This window comes from Brassica oleracea, chromosome C2 (assembly GCF_000695525.1).
Source record: "Brassica oleracea var. oleracea cultivar TO1000 chromosome C2, BOL, whole genome shotgun sequence".
NCBI lineage: Eukaryota > Viridiplantae > Streptophyta > Magnoliopsida > Brassicales > Brassicaceae > Brassica > Brassica oleracea.
In genome coordinates, this window is record NC_027749.1 from 16,684,018 (window position 1) to 16,703,285 (window position 19,268).

The following is a 19,268-nucleotide window of genomic DNA, read 5'->3' on the forward strand; positions in this document are numbered from 1 at the left end:
CAATAGTTTCCAAAGATAAGAACCCTCGAAAAACTAAGAAAGGTGCAGATAATGAAACTGAGGTGGTTGAAACCTCAGACACAACCGCGACCATTCCTAAATCCTGGGACTTAGCCGCGGCCGATCCCAAAACCCTAATAGCGATCGCGGCCGATCATGAATGCTTAGATGCGGCCGGCCCTGATGTATCTAATACAAAGCGATCGCGGCCGATCATGAATGCTTAGTTGCAGCCGGTCCTGATGTATCTAATCCTGATTCTTGGGACGCCAAGATTCAAGGTACTGAAGGTCCTGATAATAATGAGATCTCAATAAACTATGTCTTGTCTGAGATACAATGGAACAGAAAGAATGCCGACATTGATGATATATTTGCATGCAATATAGCACTTGAAATCATGGATGATAATGAGGATCATGAACCCACGTCTATTTATGAGTGCACTCAACGATCAGATTGGATCAAATGGAAAGAAGCTATAAACGTGGAGTTAAACTCTTTAAAGAAGAGAGATGTATTCGGTCCTATTATCCGAACGCCTTATGATGTTATACCAGTTAGATACAAGTGAGTCTTTGTGAGGAAGAGAAACGAACATGGTATTGTCGTTAGATATAAAGCACGGCTTGTTGCACAAGGATTCTCACAAAGACCAGAAATAGATTATGAGGAGACATACTCCCCTGTGGTGGATGCTACTACTTTTAGATTCTTGATAAGTCAAAATTAGTATTGCGGTTATGGATGTTGTAACTGCATACTTATATGGGCCACTGGATAATGAGATTTATATGAAAGTACCAAAGGGTATAGAGTTCAAAAAAAAATCGAGTACTCGAGAACAACACTGTATAAGGTTGAATAAATCACTTTATGGATTAAAACAATCATGCCGAATGTGGTACAATAGACTAAGTGATTACTTAGTGAAAGAGGGATATAAGAATGATCCGATCAGCCCATGTATCTTTATAAAGAAATTCAGCCAGGGCTTTGTAATCATAGCAGTGTATGTTGATGATTTGAATATCCTAGGAACCTCTGGAGAGATTTCCCAAACAGTTGAATATTTAAGAAAGAATTCGAGATAAAAGATCTAAGAAAAACGAAATTTTGTTTGGGATTACAGCTTGAGTACATAAGAGATGGAATCCTTTTGCATCAAATGGCATATACAGAAAAAGTACTCAAGATATTTAACATGGCCGAGTCTCACCCCTTATCTAGCCCCATGGTCGTGAGGTCCCTCGGCCTGAACACTGATCCATTCCGTCCTAAGATGGACGATGAAGATGTCCTTGGTCCTGAAGTGTCATATCTCAGTGCCATAGGAGCTTTGATGTATCTGGCTAGTCACACACGACCAGATATATGTTTTGTCGTGAATCTATTGTCTAGATTTAGCTCTTGTCCAACCCAAAGGCACTGAGACGGGATTAAACATATTCTTCGTTACCTGCAAGGAACGAAAGACTTGGGTTTATTTTATACTAACCATAACAAAGAAGGATTAGTTGGCTTTGTTGATGCAGGTTATTATCATGGCGTTCCATGAAGCAGACGATCGAGGCCACTTCATCAAACTATTCGTAAATCTTGGCTATTCACGAGGCCAGCTGCGAGTCTGTGTGGGATGACCGAAGGCAAGGATGCACCAACCGTGATGTATGAGGACAATGCAGCGTGCATTGCTCAGCTTAAGGATGGCTACATCAAAGGAGACCGGACGAAGCACATACTGCCTAAGTTCTTCTTCACGCACGAGCTTCAGAAAGCCGGTGAGGTCCAAGTCATCCAAGTGCGTTCCAGTGACAACACAGCCGACCTGTTCACCAAATCACTTCCTACCTGCACGTTCAGGAAGCTCACGCATCAGATTGGGATGCGTAGACTAAAAGGCCTTCAGTGATGTTCAGAACAGGGGGAGTAATACGTGTTGTACTCTTTTTCCTTCACCATGGTTTTGTCCCATTGGGTTTTCCTGGTAAGGTTTTATTGAGGCAACATCTAAAGCGTATTACAAACTATGTATAGTTATGGCATCCAAGGGGGAGTGTTATAAATCATATTGTGGATGTCCATAACCGGCCCATACCTAGAGAGAGAGATGGGCGCGTCCTAGAGAGAGAGAGAGCCGGTGGCTGGAGAGAGAAACCCTAGTTTCTCTTTTCCTTATTAGTTTATGATTTGCATTCTTTTCATATTTGTATTTTCTTTCTCTAATCTTTACATTATTCTATGATTGTGTAATTTCCTATATATAAATTAAATCGCTCCTTATGTTTATGAAGAAGATAGAAACATACAGATTCTATTCTGTTGTTTTACGACACGAATACAAATAGAAGGATAATAATATTTTAACACCAGTTTGTAATATCCCTTTGGGCTTTTACTAATGAAACCTTTGGGCCGAAAAAAAAAAATCAAACTGAGATTAAACCTACTTTAATTCTATGTATTACGTACGGGTGTTGGTTTTATATCAAACTCAGCAATCAATACAACCTACGTGAAGATAACCTAAACATAACTCCCTTTGAAATCTATAAAACCCATTTGAGAAAATATTCACAGAATAAGTAAAACAGATTGAGGGAAAAACATTACAAGGTTAGGAAATCTTCTCCATAATAACTAAGGTTCATAGTTTTTTATTTATTTATCAAAACTTACACTTTTGAAAAGTCTTGCAAAGGGCTCAAGAGCATGATTAATGGGGGGTTCTTAGGGTGGGGTTTTTAACGGAATATAAGAAAATTTAAGAGTCGGTTCTTAGTTTTTTTAATTAAAAGTTAATTGACGTTTTTTTATATTCCGCTAAGAACTCCACCCTAAGAACTCCTATTAATCATGCTCTAAGCATGTCAAAATCATGCCGTCTCAAACCCGATCGAACTCCCAAAATTTTGGTCTTCGAGTGATCATATGTTTGGTTGGCAGACTATCAATCAATATTACTGAAGACCTTTTTTGAATCTTCGAATAAAAGAACCGGACTAGTCTATTATCTATTTGGTTAGTAGACCATGGATTAATTTTTATTGGGGAACTTTTATGAATCTTCGAATAGAAAGACCGGATCGCACCTGCCAAGAAGTGGATCAGTCGGTCCCTTCCTCTCGGCTAACGTCCATATTATTTGAAAACCCATACCGGGCAGTAGAGATGGCAATTTAGGAAACAAAAAAACAGCCAGATTGGATGTGGAGTGAAACAAATAGAGTTTCTGCATGAAAATTCGCGTAAGGAAGTCAGTTAATCATCTCACCTACAGAATAACCTCAAATCAAATCATAAATTATAACTCATCGCTCAATCTTGTGTTCAACTTTTGGCTCCATCAATCGGTAGAGCCTCATTCAATAATTATATACGATCCTGATGACAAAAAAAAAATACAATCCTACATCTCTTCGTAATTGTATGTTTTTTGTTCTCTTTCTATTTTCAACTATTCTTCCTGCATTCATATTTTATTGTAGATAAGATACCAGATCGGAAATATGAAAGTGACTTAAGTAATATGGAAATGACTTGAGCCTATCTACTAATCGACAATCTAATCTATTAAAATGAGAGTACAAAACTAGATTACCATTTAGTTTTACCACTTATTTACAATAACATATGCCGTTGAGATATTTATTGAACCTATATTTAAGTGTGTTTGTCTTTTCATAATTTAAATTATAAATCCTTAATCAAATAACCAAAATAGATTTTCCAATAGATTTCCTAATATATTTCGTATTAACGTATTACATGTTTTCCGATATTTATTAGTAATAAATAATAAAGTAAAACCCACATATCATAATCAGTTTATATAATATATAAGTAAAATATAAAATAATCTATTGATAAATTATTGGTATAATGTTTTCAAATGTATAAGACCAATTAGTTATTACAAAGTGATATAATAAACGATTAAAATAACAAAATATAATTATTCAAAGTAATAAATAAAATTGTTATGTTTTAAAATGTTATACTAAAAATTAGATAAAATAATTTAATTTACAAATATATATTATACCATTTAGTACGAAAAAATAAATAAAGTGAAAACATGTATTCAGACGGTCACATGTCAAACTCTAGGAATAAACAATAAAGCGCGGGATAAGTTTTTTTAACAAATTTATTTTAATAGAAATTATAATTCCAAATTTTTTAAAATTTATTTTATTTATTTAAGGGGTGCTAAATTGTTGGAATAAGAAAGATTTATGACCGAACCCTATACTGTTTTAGTATGAATAATTGTAATTTATATCATAATATTTTTTAAAATTTTAATTTTACTTTTTGTTATAATTGCATAGTTTACTTTTCAATCTAAATTTATGAATAGAAGGTGCAACTTTATTTTGTTATATACGTTTTTGTTTGTGAAAATATATAAAATATATACTACAAATCTTTATGGAGTAAAAACAAACAAATATATGACTTTAAAAATTATGAAATTATCTGTAAAAATGGTAGAAGAAGTAAAGGAAGAAAAAGACCACACATGTTGATTATAACGTTATTTTGTTCAAAAAACAATAACGTTTGAAAATATGGTTAATGTTAAGAATATTTACCATTAACAATATAGAAAAAAAATTATGTATATAAAAATGAAAGAAAACACCCGCGCAAGATCTAGTTGGTTTTAAATTGGAAGCCCAAAAAACTTATCATGGTATCAGTGCCAGGTTCACACCCTGACCCATTAATCCAGCCCGGAAAGAGGCCCGATCATCCCACTAGCCGATGGCCCATATAAGACTAGAAAAAAATAAAACATTGTGGAGGTAATGCGAAATTATTGGTTATATGCACCATTATCTCGAGGGAGGGTGTTGGAGATAAGATCCCACATCGAAAATATGAAAGAGATTTAAGTAATATATAAATTGGTTTTAAGTTGGAAGCCCAATAAACTTATCATATTTACTTCTAAAATTTGAATGTAAAAAAACATATTGTACTTATATTTTGTAGAATTGAAACCTATCAAAGAATTACACCAAATTTTCAGTTCAAAATAAAAATTATACCAAATTTCAATGATGATGATGTAGATTCATTTTAAAAAACATACGGTCTGAAGAAATTTTATTTTCCAAGATTTATTAGGCAAAATTTTAATGTATCCCAATAATTTGGAATGTAAGAACAATAATATTTTTAAGTACTAGATAAATTCAAAATAAAAATATCAACTAAATTTTTTTTTTATACGTGCATGACATATTTTTATATTTTACCAATCCTATTTTATTTTATTTTATCTCGGCAAAAATGATAGCTATTGTCAAGATAAATACATAAAAATCGCAATAATAAATTTAAAATTACCACTACCACACCTATAACACAAAATTTTCTTATCTGATTTCTTAATTTATATACTTCAACCATATAAGGTTTTAAAATTATATGTTTTCTCAGTTAAAAACTTCAACCATATGAACAAACCCAAATTCTCCAGCTTCATAGACGTCAAAAAGAAGGCTTAATATTACGGTATGGAGAAGAGTGAAGATGAAAGCAAAAATAAAAATGAACAAAACGTCTAAGCTTTCTACATTATTTAATGACAAAAAAGTAACACGAGAATAATGCGTTTGGATAATAATTAACGACTGATTAGAGAAGTAATGGTCTCAAAAGCATATCCTCTAGAATCTTCTTGTTGACCGACGACCTGAGTCCACATGGCAGCCTCCTGGTCTTTCCGAAGACACCGTCCTTGTCTCATTCTTCACGTTTGTTTATAAACACAAGAAAGAGTAGTAGTCGTCTCTCTGTATAATAATATTCTCAAACCATTTCGGCGTTGCTCACCAACCTGATTTCTCTTCTGCTTTCACACACAACTCGTGTCGTCTTTTTAAAACAGGATATAGTTCTTTGTTTGTCTCGGGGTTTGTGGGGGTGAAAATGGAGAACAAGAACAATCATGGAAACGAGGATGGTCCAAAACATAGCCAAGTGGTGAAGATAAAGAGAGAATTTGAGAAGATAAGTCAGCCATCGCTGCATCAACCGGAGATGAGAAGGGTACTTTCCAAGATCAAGAGGAGTCAACGTTCACGTTCACCACTTGGCTTAGGAGAGAGATCTGTTTCTGTTGGCAACTAATGATTGCTTGCTTTTGTAGTCGTTCCTTGCTGTATATGTTCTATGTAAATACGCTTTGGATTAAATATGACCGATGTATATAGATCTGGATTTACATGATATGTATGTAAGATAGAGATATTGTCACTATAAATGACCAAAACTCATTGAGAACAAAATGTATATGTATTGACTCGATCTGCCAGAGAACTCAAAATCCTTAAAAAAAAAAGAAACAAACACATGTGGAGCTTATAAGTTCTCTTGTGTCAAAGATAATCCAATTTGAACCATTAGAGGATAATAACTGGACTGAACTCTTTTTCCTCTCTCGACAAGATCGTAATCATCCAATGTGGCATTTATTTCTTTCCAGATCTGATCCTCTATTTGGTTATCAAGCCACAGTGAGTACTGCTTAGGACTCGGTCTGTTCTCTTGCATTTATGACTCCTTACTCGTCTGGGCTTCTCGTGTAGAGATAATGTAGGACGATGAAACACTCAACTTGCTCGCCAGACATAGTAGAGATCATCTAAGACAACACAATGAAAGTCCAATCAATTGCAGTACACTCACTCTGGAGGGAAGGAACCAGCGGCAGCATGGTGAAGCTCCAACTCAACCACAAAATCTTGGGAAAATCATTGACAAAAACAATAGGAATTGGCTATGTTTGCTGACGTAATCAGACAACAAGAGATATGGTTCCATCCTCTTGTGTTGGTTCGCTAGTAGATGCTAAATCTATACTATCTCGTTTGTAAAGTGATGCAACTGGAGTGGACTTCTTTGTGTGATGGCCGGAGCAGGACCTAGTCACCCCTGCTTCGCCTGTTGCTCGTTCGGAGTCGCCTTCGGGACAATATGCGGGTCCTCGAATTGTTCTCTGGCTGTTCTGCTCTGTTGATCATCACTCTTGTTGCAGGTACCGTTCTACTGGAATTTCATAGCTGCTAGGAATTTCGTTTTTGTTAAGCTTTAGTCTTAGCGTTAGGGACTAGATTAAACCTTGTTTGTCTTACAAAGTCTTTTTTAGCTTTTTTTTGGGGCTTTGTTTTGACCTCTGCTTTAATTAGCATCCATTGATGCAGTAGGTTTTGCTTGCAAAAACTATTTGTATCCCTAATGTCATTATCTTGATAATGAAACTACTTATCAAAAAAAAAAGTGATGCAACACAAAAACAGGTATGCACTAGATGTACCAACTGATTTTGATGAATATAATTTTACATTCATTCATAAACTGCCAATGTCACATTTAACTTTGTCTGGTCATAGTTTTTTTAAAAAAATCATACCATTTTTATAACAATGAATATAGTGATTATAACATTAAATTTATTAAAAAGTAACTTCAATATAAATATTTAGAGATTTTCCATATAAATTTGAAAAATTTAGTTCTCAATTTATTAATATAGTGATTATACAATTATTTTAAATTTGCGTAACATATATGTGAGTTGTTACCATATTTAGAATCTCGACAAAAATATAAATCTATATAAGTAACATTTTCAGGTCACAGTTAATTTGATTTTATGTCATTATTTTTAAAAGCCATTTTTTATTTTGTAAGAAATGAATGTGACGATCGCACATTAACAAATCTGAGGAAATAAATTCTTGAATAATGTTTGGAGAATAACAAAGAACGAAATCGCATACAACATGATAAAGTTATGAGATAACTTTTTTATTCATATGAGCGTTTGAGTGAATTGACTTACAAAAAAAATGCATTAATAATTTCACTTTCAACTAATTACTTATTTCAACTAATTGCTCTTATGGCCATCTTTAAGCCAGCTGAGCAATCAGAAGCATCATATGTCCCGATGTAGTAGCTAAGACCATATGGAAGGCTGATCCTATCGTCGCCGGATGTGTACTCTTTCGCACCCTCGTTTGCTATACACGTTTCATAGCCAGTACGATTTACCACCATCACATTGCTTGTCTGATAATCGTATTTAAATTCTGCAATGCAACACCATATTATATCAATATAAATTTATTGTCTACAAATATTTACCCTTTCTAATAAAGTTGGCTCGATGAACCAAAATAGATGAGTAAAACCATTCGGAGTTTAATTAGGCCTGGAGTGGATCAATATCATAACATAACACCTTAATCCGGTTTTGATACATAGTTTGGACCGGAACAAGATGATTTATCCAGCAAGTCATCTCTTATTCAATTAAACTAATAAAATATTTGTTTATCAATCAACATTAATATGATTTTTTAACATCGTTTCCATACCGAGAATATCACCAGCGTAGAAGATTTTGCCTCGTGCCCAAGTGTCCATTGGAATAATCGGGTCCCAACCATACACGCCTCCAACATAGTAACTGGCTGGCATTCGGGCATGGGTCACATTATTTGCTAGAAACAAACATAAAACCGTCATGACAATAACCATTGGTACTGTTGCATATGAAACATGTACTGATGATCGAGCCATATGGGTCAAAAAGTTCCAGTGAACTAGACAAAACCTTTGTGATTATTTATATAAACCGTTGATTGATATATGTTGTTTGAGGAGACTAATACACATGATTATCTAAGAAATATTATATATAGGATATTATAAGGTAATGCATATAGTACTTATCCTAAAATTAATACTTAAACCAAACTATTTTTTTTGTCAACAGTCAAACTATTTTTGTATGGAATTAATTGATTTCATGGCTTGAATTTTCAAATTCAAACAAAATATTGTTTTAGTTAGGTAATTTCTCAATCACATCCCTTATATATATATTATATATTAGAAGAGAAACATTTTTAGAAAATAACTTTTAAATGGTGTATTATTTACATTTTTTTCTATGCTGACGCGTCATTACTTCATGCACTCTCATATAAAGTTTTAAATTGCCTTTTAGTTAGTAAATATATTTCAGTGATTGCCATTGTTATAATTTTACATGTATTTGTGCATATTTGGAAATTTGGTGATCCAAAAACAAATGTAATAGCTTACGAACTCAAAGTGTACCTAAAACTATGTGTACCAATTATTAATTATGTAAATATTATACTTAAAAAGTGAAAGGATAACACGGGAAAGATCCAACTTATGGGAACACGGAATTTAAGGAGGCGGAAGACAGCACTACACTCGGAATTGGAAGCATTGAAATGGGCATTGGAAAGCATGCTTCAACATTCAAACTGCCAACACTTTGGTACAGATTGCAAAGACCTGATAGCTATGATAAAGGAACCCCAAGCCTGGCCAAAGTTTTCAACGGAGCTAGAAGCCATTCAAATCATCCTCATGTGTTATTCGGACTTCAAGATCACCTACGTGCCAAGAACACAGAATGAAATTGCTGATTCTTTAGCAAGGAATGCTCGATCTTTTCATAGATCTTTATGTTTTATTGGTTGTTCTATTCCGGTCTGGCTACCCAGACCACCTCATGTTAGAGTAATAGAATAGCCGTTTGTTGACAAAAAAAAAAAGTGAAAATTACATTTACACAGTATTTGATTTTTCAATTACAGAATAAGTCACTTTATGCTTCTAGAGCACTTTTTGATGGCTAGTTTCCCAATTTTCCCTTCCAACCAAATCTATTAACTAGATATTTTTCTAATTCCACTTAAACAAAGAATCCTAACTTTTTTCTTATCTAATCTTTTGATTTCGTTAAATCATTTTCTTTCTTGTTTCACTAATCAACCTCTTCTTCCACAATAGTATAAATACTCACTGAAATCCTAATTTAAATGGTTGAGCTTAAAAATCTTTAAATTACAGATTTTTAGTGTAATTGAGAAAATCATAACTCCTCAAACCAACTCCGTCCTTTTCACCATGGTAGTCAATGGTGGAATTGCTATTTTCCCAAATTTAAAGACAAAGTTTTGTACTTTAATGGAAATCCTTCTATTTTATTCTTTTTTCTTAGAATACCTCTGCCAGTAGCTATTGAAGAAACACTAATGTATGAATTACAAATTCTCTTGTGTTTTAAAATTATGGATGGACAATCTTTACAGTTGGAACTAGACTTCCTCAACTCAATTATGTCATAGTATTTTTCTCAACTTGAACTATGGATAGAGAATATAATTGATGAGCACGATAAAATAAAGGACATTGTGAAGGATTGGTGGAATACATGATGGAATTCGTCGAGCATCAAACAAGGTCACCATTGGTACCGCTATGATGTGCTTGCTATGTTGTCCACAACTCTTCCATCCACAAAATTACCGTCCACAACTTTTTCATCCACGAAATTTTCGTCCACTACTCTATTACTCCTACCAATACTTTTTATCATTCACTGTTTCAAGAGAATCATAAATAAATATGAGTTTTTTCAGAAACACTAGGCTTAATTTGCAATGAATATCACATGTTATGTGGATTTTATTTTAAGTTTGTTGTGTTCTCATTCATATAGTGTACAACGAATCTCATCCAAAATTTAATTGTCAACTCAAAACACAAGGTTACATAATTGAATCTACTCTCATCCACACATTTCATGTCCACGTTTCTACTTTCCATAAAGTTTTCTAATAACATGTTTTTAAAATAGTATATGAACTAAAGGTTATTATACTATTATTTTCTGTATATAAACATTTTTAAGCAATATATCGTTGAGAGTTTAAAAAAAACGAAGATAATATATAGTTTTACTTCTGGATTTTCTCTTAGCCTCCTATCGTATCTGAACAGCTTGGTGCCTTTTTTCTCTGTCGCATCCAGATAGGAGATGAGTGGTCGATGGTCAGAGCCTTCATATCTCAGATAGTGACTTCTACAAGAGGGGAAAATTTCTATCCATTCGCTATTGCTGATCGACCTGTCGAGTCTACACTGAACCAGGTGTGTGTGTGTCTCTTGCCTCTCCATGAGAGGTAACTGCCTGAATGCTTTAGATCGAAGAGATCATTGTTTGATAAGAAAGTCCTGAAGGCACAGAATGTACCCTCAGCTCTATCTGGTCCTCCACACTTCTCATTATTATCGATGATCTCATTGAAATCTCCTGTTAACAGCCATGGTTCCCCTTGAGTGGTCTGTAGATTTGTTAGTTCATTCCAAACAGCTTGCCGTTTTGTATGATCAGGCTCACCGTAGACGAAAGTAGCATGAAAACTGATGCCTTTATGAGTTATTGTGGTGTCCAGGAAGTTCTTTGAGGATTTTAACGCTGATAACTTGATGTCAGGTTTCCAGGTTAAGAAGAGGCCTCCACTGCCTGGTGTCTTTGGAGGTACCACAAAATATTGGTCTAGAGGAGCCACTGGAGCTTTTCCAACACGACATCAGTGGGGTTTTTCGTTTCCATGAGGAAAAAGATATCAGGAGAGTTTCGTCTGTGAATCTCCTTCAGACGCTGGATTGTAATGGGATTCCCCAACCCATTACAATTCCAGCTAGCCACGACTAAGGAGCCGGGTGTAGAGAAGCCCGAAAATCCGAGCTTCTCTTGGTCCTTGCAGGGATGAGATTAATTGGTGGGTTCAGGTTCTTGCTCCTCGAGCTTTTTGATGTTCTTGTAGTGGTCTTGTCATTGTTTGCTCTCTTCTGTGAAGTTGAGTTAGATCTTTTTGGGGAGGCTGCTCCTCTCGCTGGTGAGTTTTGGAACTGACTGATCCTCCTCTTTTTTGAACTAGCTCCCCTTAGGATATTCAGACTGTTCCCCGTTGATCTTGCTTGAAGTGGTCTTTTAACCCTTATTTTTACTTTATTTTGAAACTCTCTAAGTGTCTCTTCCTCTCTTAGTTGCTCTATAGGTACTTGGGACATCATAGGAGCTTCCTCTTGTTCGACATTAGGACTAATGACAATAGATTTTAACTTTGCAGGTCCTTCAATTGTCCTTTGCGGAGTTGATTCCGTCTCTCTGGATATAGGGCGCAGTCCTGAGTCTCCTTCTTCTGCATTGTTTTCCTCCCTATTCTTTGGGTTATGGGTGACTGAGGGTGCAGGGAGTAATAGAGTCTGGTTAAGAGTATTTTGGATCGGGGGGGGAGGGGGTGTTTGGGTTGCTCTCATCCCCCATCGACTGTGAGAGTAGTGCTTGCCTGCGAGTCTCTGCTGCGATAATTGCTACTGCCGTCTCCTCCATCTGGCCCGAAGCATCTCCCAGGAGGACTCGTTGTCTCCTTGCCTCTGCTTCTACAGGATCGGGGCAGCTTAAGTACTGCCTGGTTACATGATGTAAGTCCTCCATTACCTCTTCCATTGTGGGTATGCACAGTCCATTGGGGTTTATCTGTAGTGTTTCGGGCGCAACAGTTTCTCTAGACCCTTGGTCCTGTTGCTCTACAGGTTTGGTTGATTTTTCTTCTAGATCAACCGTTTGTTTAGCCCTCCATTGGCCTTGGCTTCTTTGAGGGAAAAGGTCTCGTCCTCTCTGCGTCTCTCTAGCTTTTGTTTGTCTGTTCTGAGTATACTGTGGAGATGAGTATTCATGGGATCCTTCTTTTGTTGTTTTGTGAATCCAGGTTTGCGTGGGAGGGTTCCCATTCATCGTGATAGGTGTAGGTGGAGGCGCACGCGTTTGCCTTGTGCTCACCCTCTCTCCAAAGGGTTTTCCATGGCAGTCTAGTCTTGCCGTGAAGGAATAGTGGTCAGTTCCTTTCTTCGCCTTGATTTGTTCTAGCTCCCTTCTCTCCATTTGTTGAGCTCTAGAGGTGGTATCTGTTCCATAGAGGGTCTCAGTTTGTGACGTCTTTTGGGTCTGGCTCCAGATTCTTTCCTCCTCCCTTGTCTTCGGGCAGTTCTTTCATGAGTGTAGGAGCGAGAAACAGACTGAGCAGTGATATTTCAACTTCTCATACTCCAAGGTAACCGAGGTCTCTTCTCCAGAGTCGAATTCAATTATTAGTTCCTTAATCAGAGGCTTTAGACCATCAACTGACACTTGGACCCTGGCTGTTGTTTTTGTTAACTCATGATTCTCAAGAGTTCCCAGTTCCTGACCCACTCTGCACACCATGTCGTCTTGCCAGTAGTGGAGTGGGAGACCTTTGATTCCGATCCAGAACGGGATCATTGACGGGACGGAGTTGGATATCACAGGCTCCCATCTCTGGAGGATAACCATCCAGTAAGCAAAGTGATAGGGTCTATTATCTAGGACCCTTCGTAAGTCCTCCTCTCTTTCAAACCTGAACTGGAAACAGTTGTTTCCTAAGTTTGAGCCTACGGCTCTGCCTCGCAGGTTCCATTTGCGTGGAAGTGCTGGGATGAGAGCCCAGATCTTTTGCTACAACGTGCACCTAACTACACATATATGATCAATCGACAATAACACCATCACCATATTTATAAAAGATTTAGCATATTTTCTTGTCCACAACTATCATGTCCATGTTTCTCATACCTATTTTCGGTGACCACGCTTTTCACATATGTTCCATCCACTTATTTTTATTTTACATTTATTGTTAGACTTTCTATATTAATGTTAAAATATATAAAATATATATATATATCAAAATGAATGTTAAAATGTAGAAAATAAAAAGTTATTATTAATGGAATCAAAAAGTTTATTGTATATGTTTTAAATTTTGAAAACAAACAAATACAAAATGAAGAGGGAATAAATCTATACTATTAAAAGAGAAACATTCTGAAAAATCTTGTTAAACAAGGTTGTATCCTTTCATTTGACTAATAATATTTTGACATTTCGACTAATAATGTGTTACCATATATTTCTCTAACAATAATTTAGTCAATTTAATAGGTAATATAACTATATTTCCTAAATTTTCTGAGATCTTCCTTGAATAAAAATATTTTAAACCTTTTAACATGAATCAAAGCCATCGTATTATTTTTAAAAGCTTTTACGTAGTTCCAACTTCCAAAACATTTGTAGTCTTACTTCCTGCTTCATTGAGATTTGATGTTAGCAGTTAATGTTGCAGCTTTTCCTTTTGTATATTTTCTTTTCCTTTGCTCTTTTACATTAAAAATTATAAAGGGTATGGTCGTTGTCAATGTAAACCATAATTCTAATAACTTAAAAACACTTATATTAGTTTGCATTTAACCAACCTGCATCTAATCTATCTATACTATTAAAGCAGGATCCTATTATCCTTTTTTACCTTAGCCTATTTTTTCTTTACTAACATTGCATGTTTCATTAAAGGCAATCAAGTAATATTAATAACACATCTATATTTGGCCATTTTTTTTGGATCCAGCCCACTGTCTACATCAGATCTCTCTTGGGCCATTTGGGCCGATTAAGAAATCAGATCCAATTCTCACATTTTTTTTTCCTTAGGGCCATTGAGTCCAAGTTCAAATAAGTTTTTTCAACCATTCTTAATTTTTTTTCTTAATATAATTTACGCATTCATAAAAAAAATTAATTTTTTTCATTGAAAAGTATAAATCTTTATTAAAAGTATATATTTTTTTTATTAAAAATATTAACCACATAATAAAATTAATTTATCAGAGTTATACCAACTTAATTCATTAAAGAAATAAAATTTAATTTTTTAAACATAAATAGTCATTTAATATGAAACACGATAAAAAAAGATAAAAAATTTAAGTCTTTTATAAAATAAAACACAAATATACAAAATATGACATTTACTAAATATTTGTCAATTAAAAAAAAAGGAAAATAAACCCGCGCTTTGAAAGCGCGGATCAAAATCTAGTATATATACTATTAAAACAGAAGGCAATTTTTTGAGGTGCCTTTCTGTTTCAATAATATTTACAGATTTTTGCCACTGATTAATTTTAAACTATGCATTTTAATTATTTTTATTATTCACGAAATCCTTTTATTCCAACAAACAATATATTTCCGTTTTTCTCTTTCCCTTTCAACTAAATAATTTTTGGCATTATTAATTTTTTTTGTGATCTGGAACAAGAGATCATAGCAGATTTGCGGATTTCAAGTTAAGCGTTTGGTACGAGGTGATTACGAAGGCGATTTGTCTTAGGGTTCGGAGAAGTGGACGAAGGTTTTGCAACTTGATTTTAATCTTGCTAGAAAACCTTTTAGTGGCTTCTCTAATGGTGGTTCTGAATTCAAGATGGAGACGTTAATCCCTGCTGCACTAACAAGTTTCAAGTTCGCAAAAAAAAATCAAAAGAGAGGGAAGATTAAGCACTGATTGATTAACATAAATATATCTGTCTTTTTATTTATCCGAGAACTCCTTTGTGGTTTTGTTGACATTTGGTCGGTGTTAGTGATTTGTAGGGTCTGGGTTTGAAGAATCTTGGGAATACATATTTTCTGAATTCTGTATTGCAATTTTAGACATACACTGAGTGCTTAGATGCTTACTTTCTAGATGTTGGCAATGTGAAACGCTGTATGTTGCATTTATAAGCTGGTTTGATTAATTGCTTGGCTTGGTGGGTCTTTTATTCAGTGTCTAATTGGATGTTCTCATGAAAACGTTTGTGTAGTCCATGTGACTAGGTTTTGTGCTTTATGTGCAATTCAGAGGCATGTTAGGACGGCCCTTCAAGCTCCTGGCAGAATAGCAGCACCAAGTCTCAAACTTAGGAGGTACACTTTTGTAATATTTTGTAAAATAAATACGTAAGATAATCATATCTTTCAGGAAAGAGATGCTCTTCACGGCGATACTATCAATTGTACATCTATGCGTTATGTACGTCAGTACGGTTCTCATCTAGAGCTCATAGATTTCACCTTCGGCAAGAGATCTCTGCCCTTGCAGGATCTTCTTTGAGGAATGAGAGGTGTCAATGTCAAAAAAGCCGAAATGATGAAAGCAATGTAAGTTATCTTTTTTTTTTAAAATGTTCTAAAGGAATTTATATAATTTCATAAATAGGGGACTGGTTCATTGTAACCCCACAGGAAAAAATAATTTATTAATAAAATTTTCTAAATAACAAATTTTCCTAAAACTACTAAACGAAATCATTTACGATATACAACCCCCGCACGTCGGTTTACAATAAGCCGAACAGGTCCTATTTTCTAAATTAGAAAAACTAAAATCACATCGAATACTAAATGGGTATCCAGATATCTAAAATATAATAAAATATTAATATATATATATATATATAATTTAATTTATAAATAAAAATATCTAAAGCCTCGAATTACATGAATTAACTGATTTTTTCAGGTTTTTAGGTTTAATTTGGGATTTTTAGATTTCTGTCAGATTTTTGGGTTTAAACCTAAATTAACCCCAAACTTTTTTTTAATGTGGTTCACTTCGGTTTTATCGATGGTAAAACCCCGACTCTAACCCAACATTACCCGGACTGATCTGATCTGAAAAATGTGGTTCATAAACGGGTCTGAAACACCTAACCCCTATAACTTGAAAACCGATAACCAGAACCGACACAAATCTAAAACTCGAATGACCATCATTATAAGACGTCAAAATTAATTTGATCTCAGTTATAGACGTCAAAATTAATTTGAGCAGTTTGTTACACTTTAACTTTTCGAAAACCAATCCTAAAATCTCAAACATGTTTTAATGAACAGATTTGATTAATAAACTGGATAGAATACATATTTGAAATTAAAGAAATAGCTAGAGGAACACATTATTATCCCCGGAAATTACACTGAAAGCACACAAGACAAGAACGGTACGGAGAACCAGATACTAGAATAGAACCAAGAACGGAACTTCCTGGAACCACCCGTTCACGACGACTGAGCCAGAAGACAAGGAGAAACACCACATAGAAATGAGAAGAAACAACACACAAAAATAACCCCCTTACTCTCAGACACACCTTCAACAGCATTCCAAAGACCCCAACTTCTTTATAAATTTAACACATCGAGGATCGAGGAAGAACACGAGCATGTAATACGTTAACTCTTCAACAATGATGATACATTTAAGAGACCAATATTTGTATTCGCCATCTTACAATCGATGAAGATGGTACTGTTACAAAATGTTAAAATCTTTTAAAGAACAAATGCGTACTATTATCTAGTGTAATTTAAATAGACAACATAAGAGATAAAGAAGTTCATGAGAGAATAATCCTAGCTCGATATTTGTGCCATTAACGGGGGTACTAGGACTATTATTCATGTTTTATTTCATCTTTGAACATATTCAACTTTGACCAATAAGATGTATGAGCAAGATCGGTATCTATATTATGTAGAGAAAAAAAAGTGTTGTTTTTACAAAATCATTAACAAAATGCTACTAATGTTTACCGAGTAGAAAGTAAAATTCTCAGTATTTTCTTTTGTAAGACGCTGTAGCTTATCTTTAAAGAATAGCCCTGGTCAAAAAATGATACTCCAGAGCCTACTTATAATGTTTCACTGCATAACAAAGTTTTGATATGTTCAAAAAAAACTCATCCATTTTTTCTATTCATTTGAAGCCAGCAATTGTATCTGCTGTGTTAGAATCTCAAGATTCCTAGACCTCTCTGGAGTAAGCTGTCCAAAATCAAAGTCATCTGCTCTCTCCATTTCTTCTTGTATCACCTTCATGGTTTCATCCTCCTCCTCCTCCAATGTTGCATCATCCTTTCCTTTCTTCACATTCTTCTTCTTTGAAGGGCTCAACAACAAAAGCTTTTCCCATGCCCCATCATCATACAGATCAGGTATGATCAACGGCACGTGATTCTCATCCAAGCAGAACTTCAACATATCTGCGTTTCTCAAGAAGTCATTCATGTCACTCGAGCTTGACTTTTCTGTTCCCTCTGATTGTGGCTGCTGGTATGTTACTAAAGGAAGACCACTTGAGTATGATTCTCCTTCATCTATAACTTCTTCCAAAATCTTTGCTCCTCCTCCTCCTCCTTCCGCCTTTATCCAGCTACTCTCCTTTGGTTGAAGCAACTGAACCAAGAGACTTGGATTCTGCATAACCATCACCAGAAACGAAAGCATCTCCTGCTGACTCTCTTCCATTCCTTGAACTCTGTCTTCCAAGTGTAGCATCTTCGTGCCGGTAACCTCCTGGTACTGCCTGACTTTGACAAGCTCCTGCGCCAATGCCTTCTTATCCCCTTTTAAGATATCAACTTCTTTCCACAGCTCACTCTTCTCAGTATCATCTTCCTTACAAGTACTTTCCTGTTTTTTGGAAACGTTTTTGCTCTGATGGTCACTACTCTGAACATTCTTCCTCCGGATAACGTTCTTTAGCAAATCCTTTCGACCTCTTACAAACCAGTCGTTCGCAAACTCGCAATCAACTTTTCTAAAACCCTGGAAGGAAGATAAGAAAATCACAAACGTTACTCTCATTACACCACATCCAAGAATCAGGCACATGTGCACAGAGGAAGTGACATCAAGTAATCAAAATTCTCTAAAAGCTATACACTTTACAGAAGCAGAGAAACAAAAAAGTTAGACTACGATTCAAGATTTCAAGAAACAGCACAAAAACACCAAACGGGCGATTCAAGAAAACAACATATATAATCTTTGATTCTTATGACAGAGAGGGAAAAACGTAGATGTTGAGCTGACGGACGAAGCTAGAGAGATTGCTGTGTTTGAAGTATTTGGGCAAGAGCTGAGCAGAGAAGACGTTCGTGTCCGAGATAACGAAGCTGTTATCTGCACCGCTACTCCACGAGATGACGGAATCAGTTGAGGAATCGTCGACCATCTCGTAGCATTTCCTCAGGAACGGCGCCACTGAAGAAGACGAAGACGAAACACCGTCCGACGATTTCACCATAACTCGACTCTCGAGTTCTTTGATTAAAGTTTTGAATTTTGAATTACTTTGGTGCGATTAAAGAAGACAGGAACAGACTTGAAGGCAGGGCAAAGGATCGCTCTCTCAATCAATCAAAGGAAATTACAAGGAAGAGAGAGGGAGGGAGGATCTGTCAAGCTTTTAGATTTTTTTGTTTGTTTGTTCTACAAAATCGTTAAGATATTTTTCAAGTCTTCCGATATTTTTGAAAGTCTTCTCTCCCTTAGGCTTATTTAGATATAATTACATAAACCGACCTTTTTTTACAAGCGAAGTAGCACATTTTTAAGTTTATGTCACAAAATAGCTTTTAAAAACTAAAATGACCAAAATAGCATTTTATCTTTTGAAAAATTTAAATTTTTCAAAATTTTTTAAAATTTGAAATCTTATCCCAAAACT

General features: G+C 35.1%; 3 protein-coding genes across 4 annotated transcripts; 1 reads left to right on the forward strand and 2 right to left on the reverse strand.

Annotated features, from left to right (window-relative positions):
• Positions 1–5,828: 5,828 nt before the first annotated feature.
• Positions 5,829–6,296, forward strand: LOC106326280. Its single transcript, XM_013764297.1, has one exon. The coding sequence runs from the start codon at positions 5,944–5,946 to the stop codon at positions 6,142–6,144; it is 201 nt and encodes a 66-aa protein (XP_013619751.1). The 5' UTR covers positions 5,829–5,943; the 3' UTR covers positions 6,145–6,296.
• Positions 6,297–7,887: 1,591 nt separating this feature from the next.
• Positions 7,888–8,674, reverse strand: LOC106326582 (basic blue protein). The gene is made up of 2 exons (XM_013764519.1): positions 8,397–8,674; positions 7,888–8,108 (listed from the first exon to the last, which is right to left on the reverse strand). The coding sequence occupies exons 1-2, from the start codon at positions 8,599–8,601 to the stop codon at positions 7,903–7,905; spliced, it is 411 nt and encodes a 136-aa protein (XP_013619973.1). The 5' UTR covers positions 8,602–8,674; the 3' UTR covers positions 7,888–7,902.
• An 8,680-nt stretch (positions 8,675–17,354) lies between these two features.
• On the reverse strand, positions 17,355–19,058 carry LOC106327918 (heat stress transcription factor A-8-like). 2 transcript variants are annotated; one of them, XM_013766232.1, is made up of 2 exons: positions 18,636–19,058; positions 17,355–18,364 (listed from the first exon to the last, which is right to left on the reverse strand). In XM_013766232.1, exons 1-2 carry the CDS (start codon positions 18,843–18,845, stop codon positions 17,510–17,512), a joined length of 1,065 nt encoding a protein of 354 aa, XP_013621686.1. In that variant the 5' UTR covers positions 18,846–19,058; the 3' UTR covers positions 17,355–17,509. The 2 variants fall into 2 exon arrangements, with proteins under 2 accessions (XP_013621686.1, XP_013621685.1); XM_013766231.1 differs by having other exon boundaries at positions 18,615–19,058.
• Positions 19,059–19,268: the final 210 nt, after the last annotated feature.

Excerpts from the sequence above, each read along its gene's own strand:
- LOC106326280 (XM_013764297.1), top strand. The coding sequence starts at position 5,944 with ATGGAGAACAAGAACAATCATGGAAACGAGGATGGTCCAAAACATAGC.
- LOC106326582 (XM_013764519.1), bottom strand. The coding sequence starts at position 8,601 with ATGGCTCGATCATCAGTACATGTTTCATATGCAACAGTACCAATGGTT. Across the intron at positions 8,109-8,396 it reads CTACGCTGGTGATATTCTCG|AATTTAAATACGATTATCAG; the intron begins GTATGGAAACGA and ends GTTGCATTGCAG.
- LOC106327918 (XM_013766231.1), bottom strand. The coding sequence starts at position 18,845 with ATGGTGAAATCGTCGGACGGTGTTTCGTCTTCGTCTTCTTCAGTGGCG. Across the intron at positions 18,365-18,614 it reads TCCGTCAGCTCAACATCTAC|GGTTTTAGAAAAGTTGATTG; the intron begins GTTTTTCCCTCT and ends TCTTCCTTCCAG.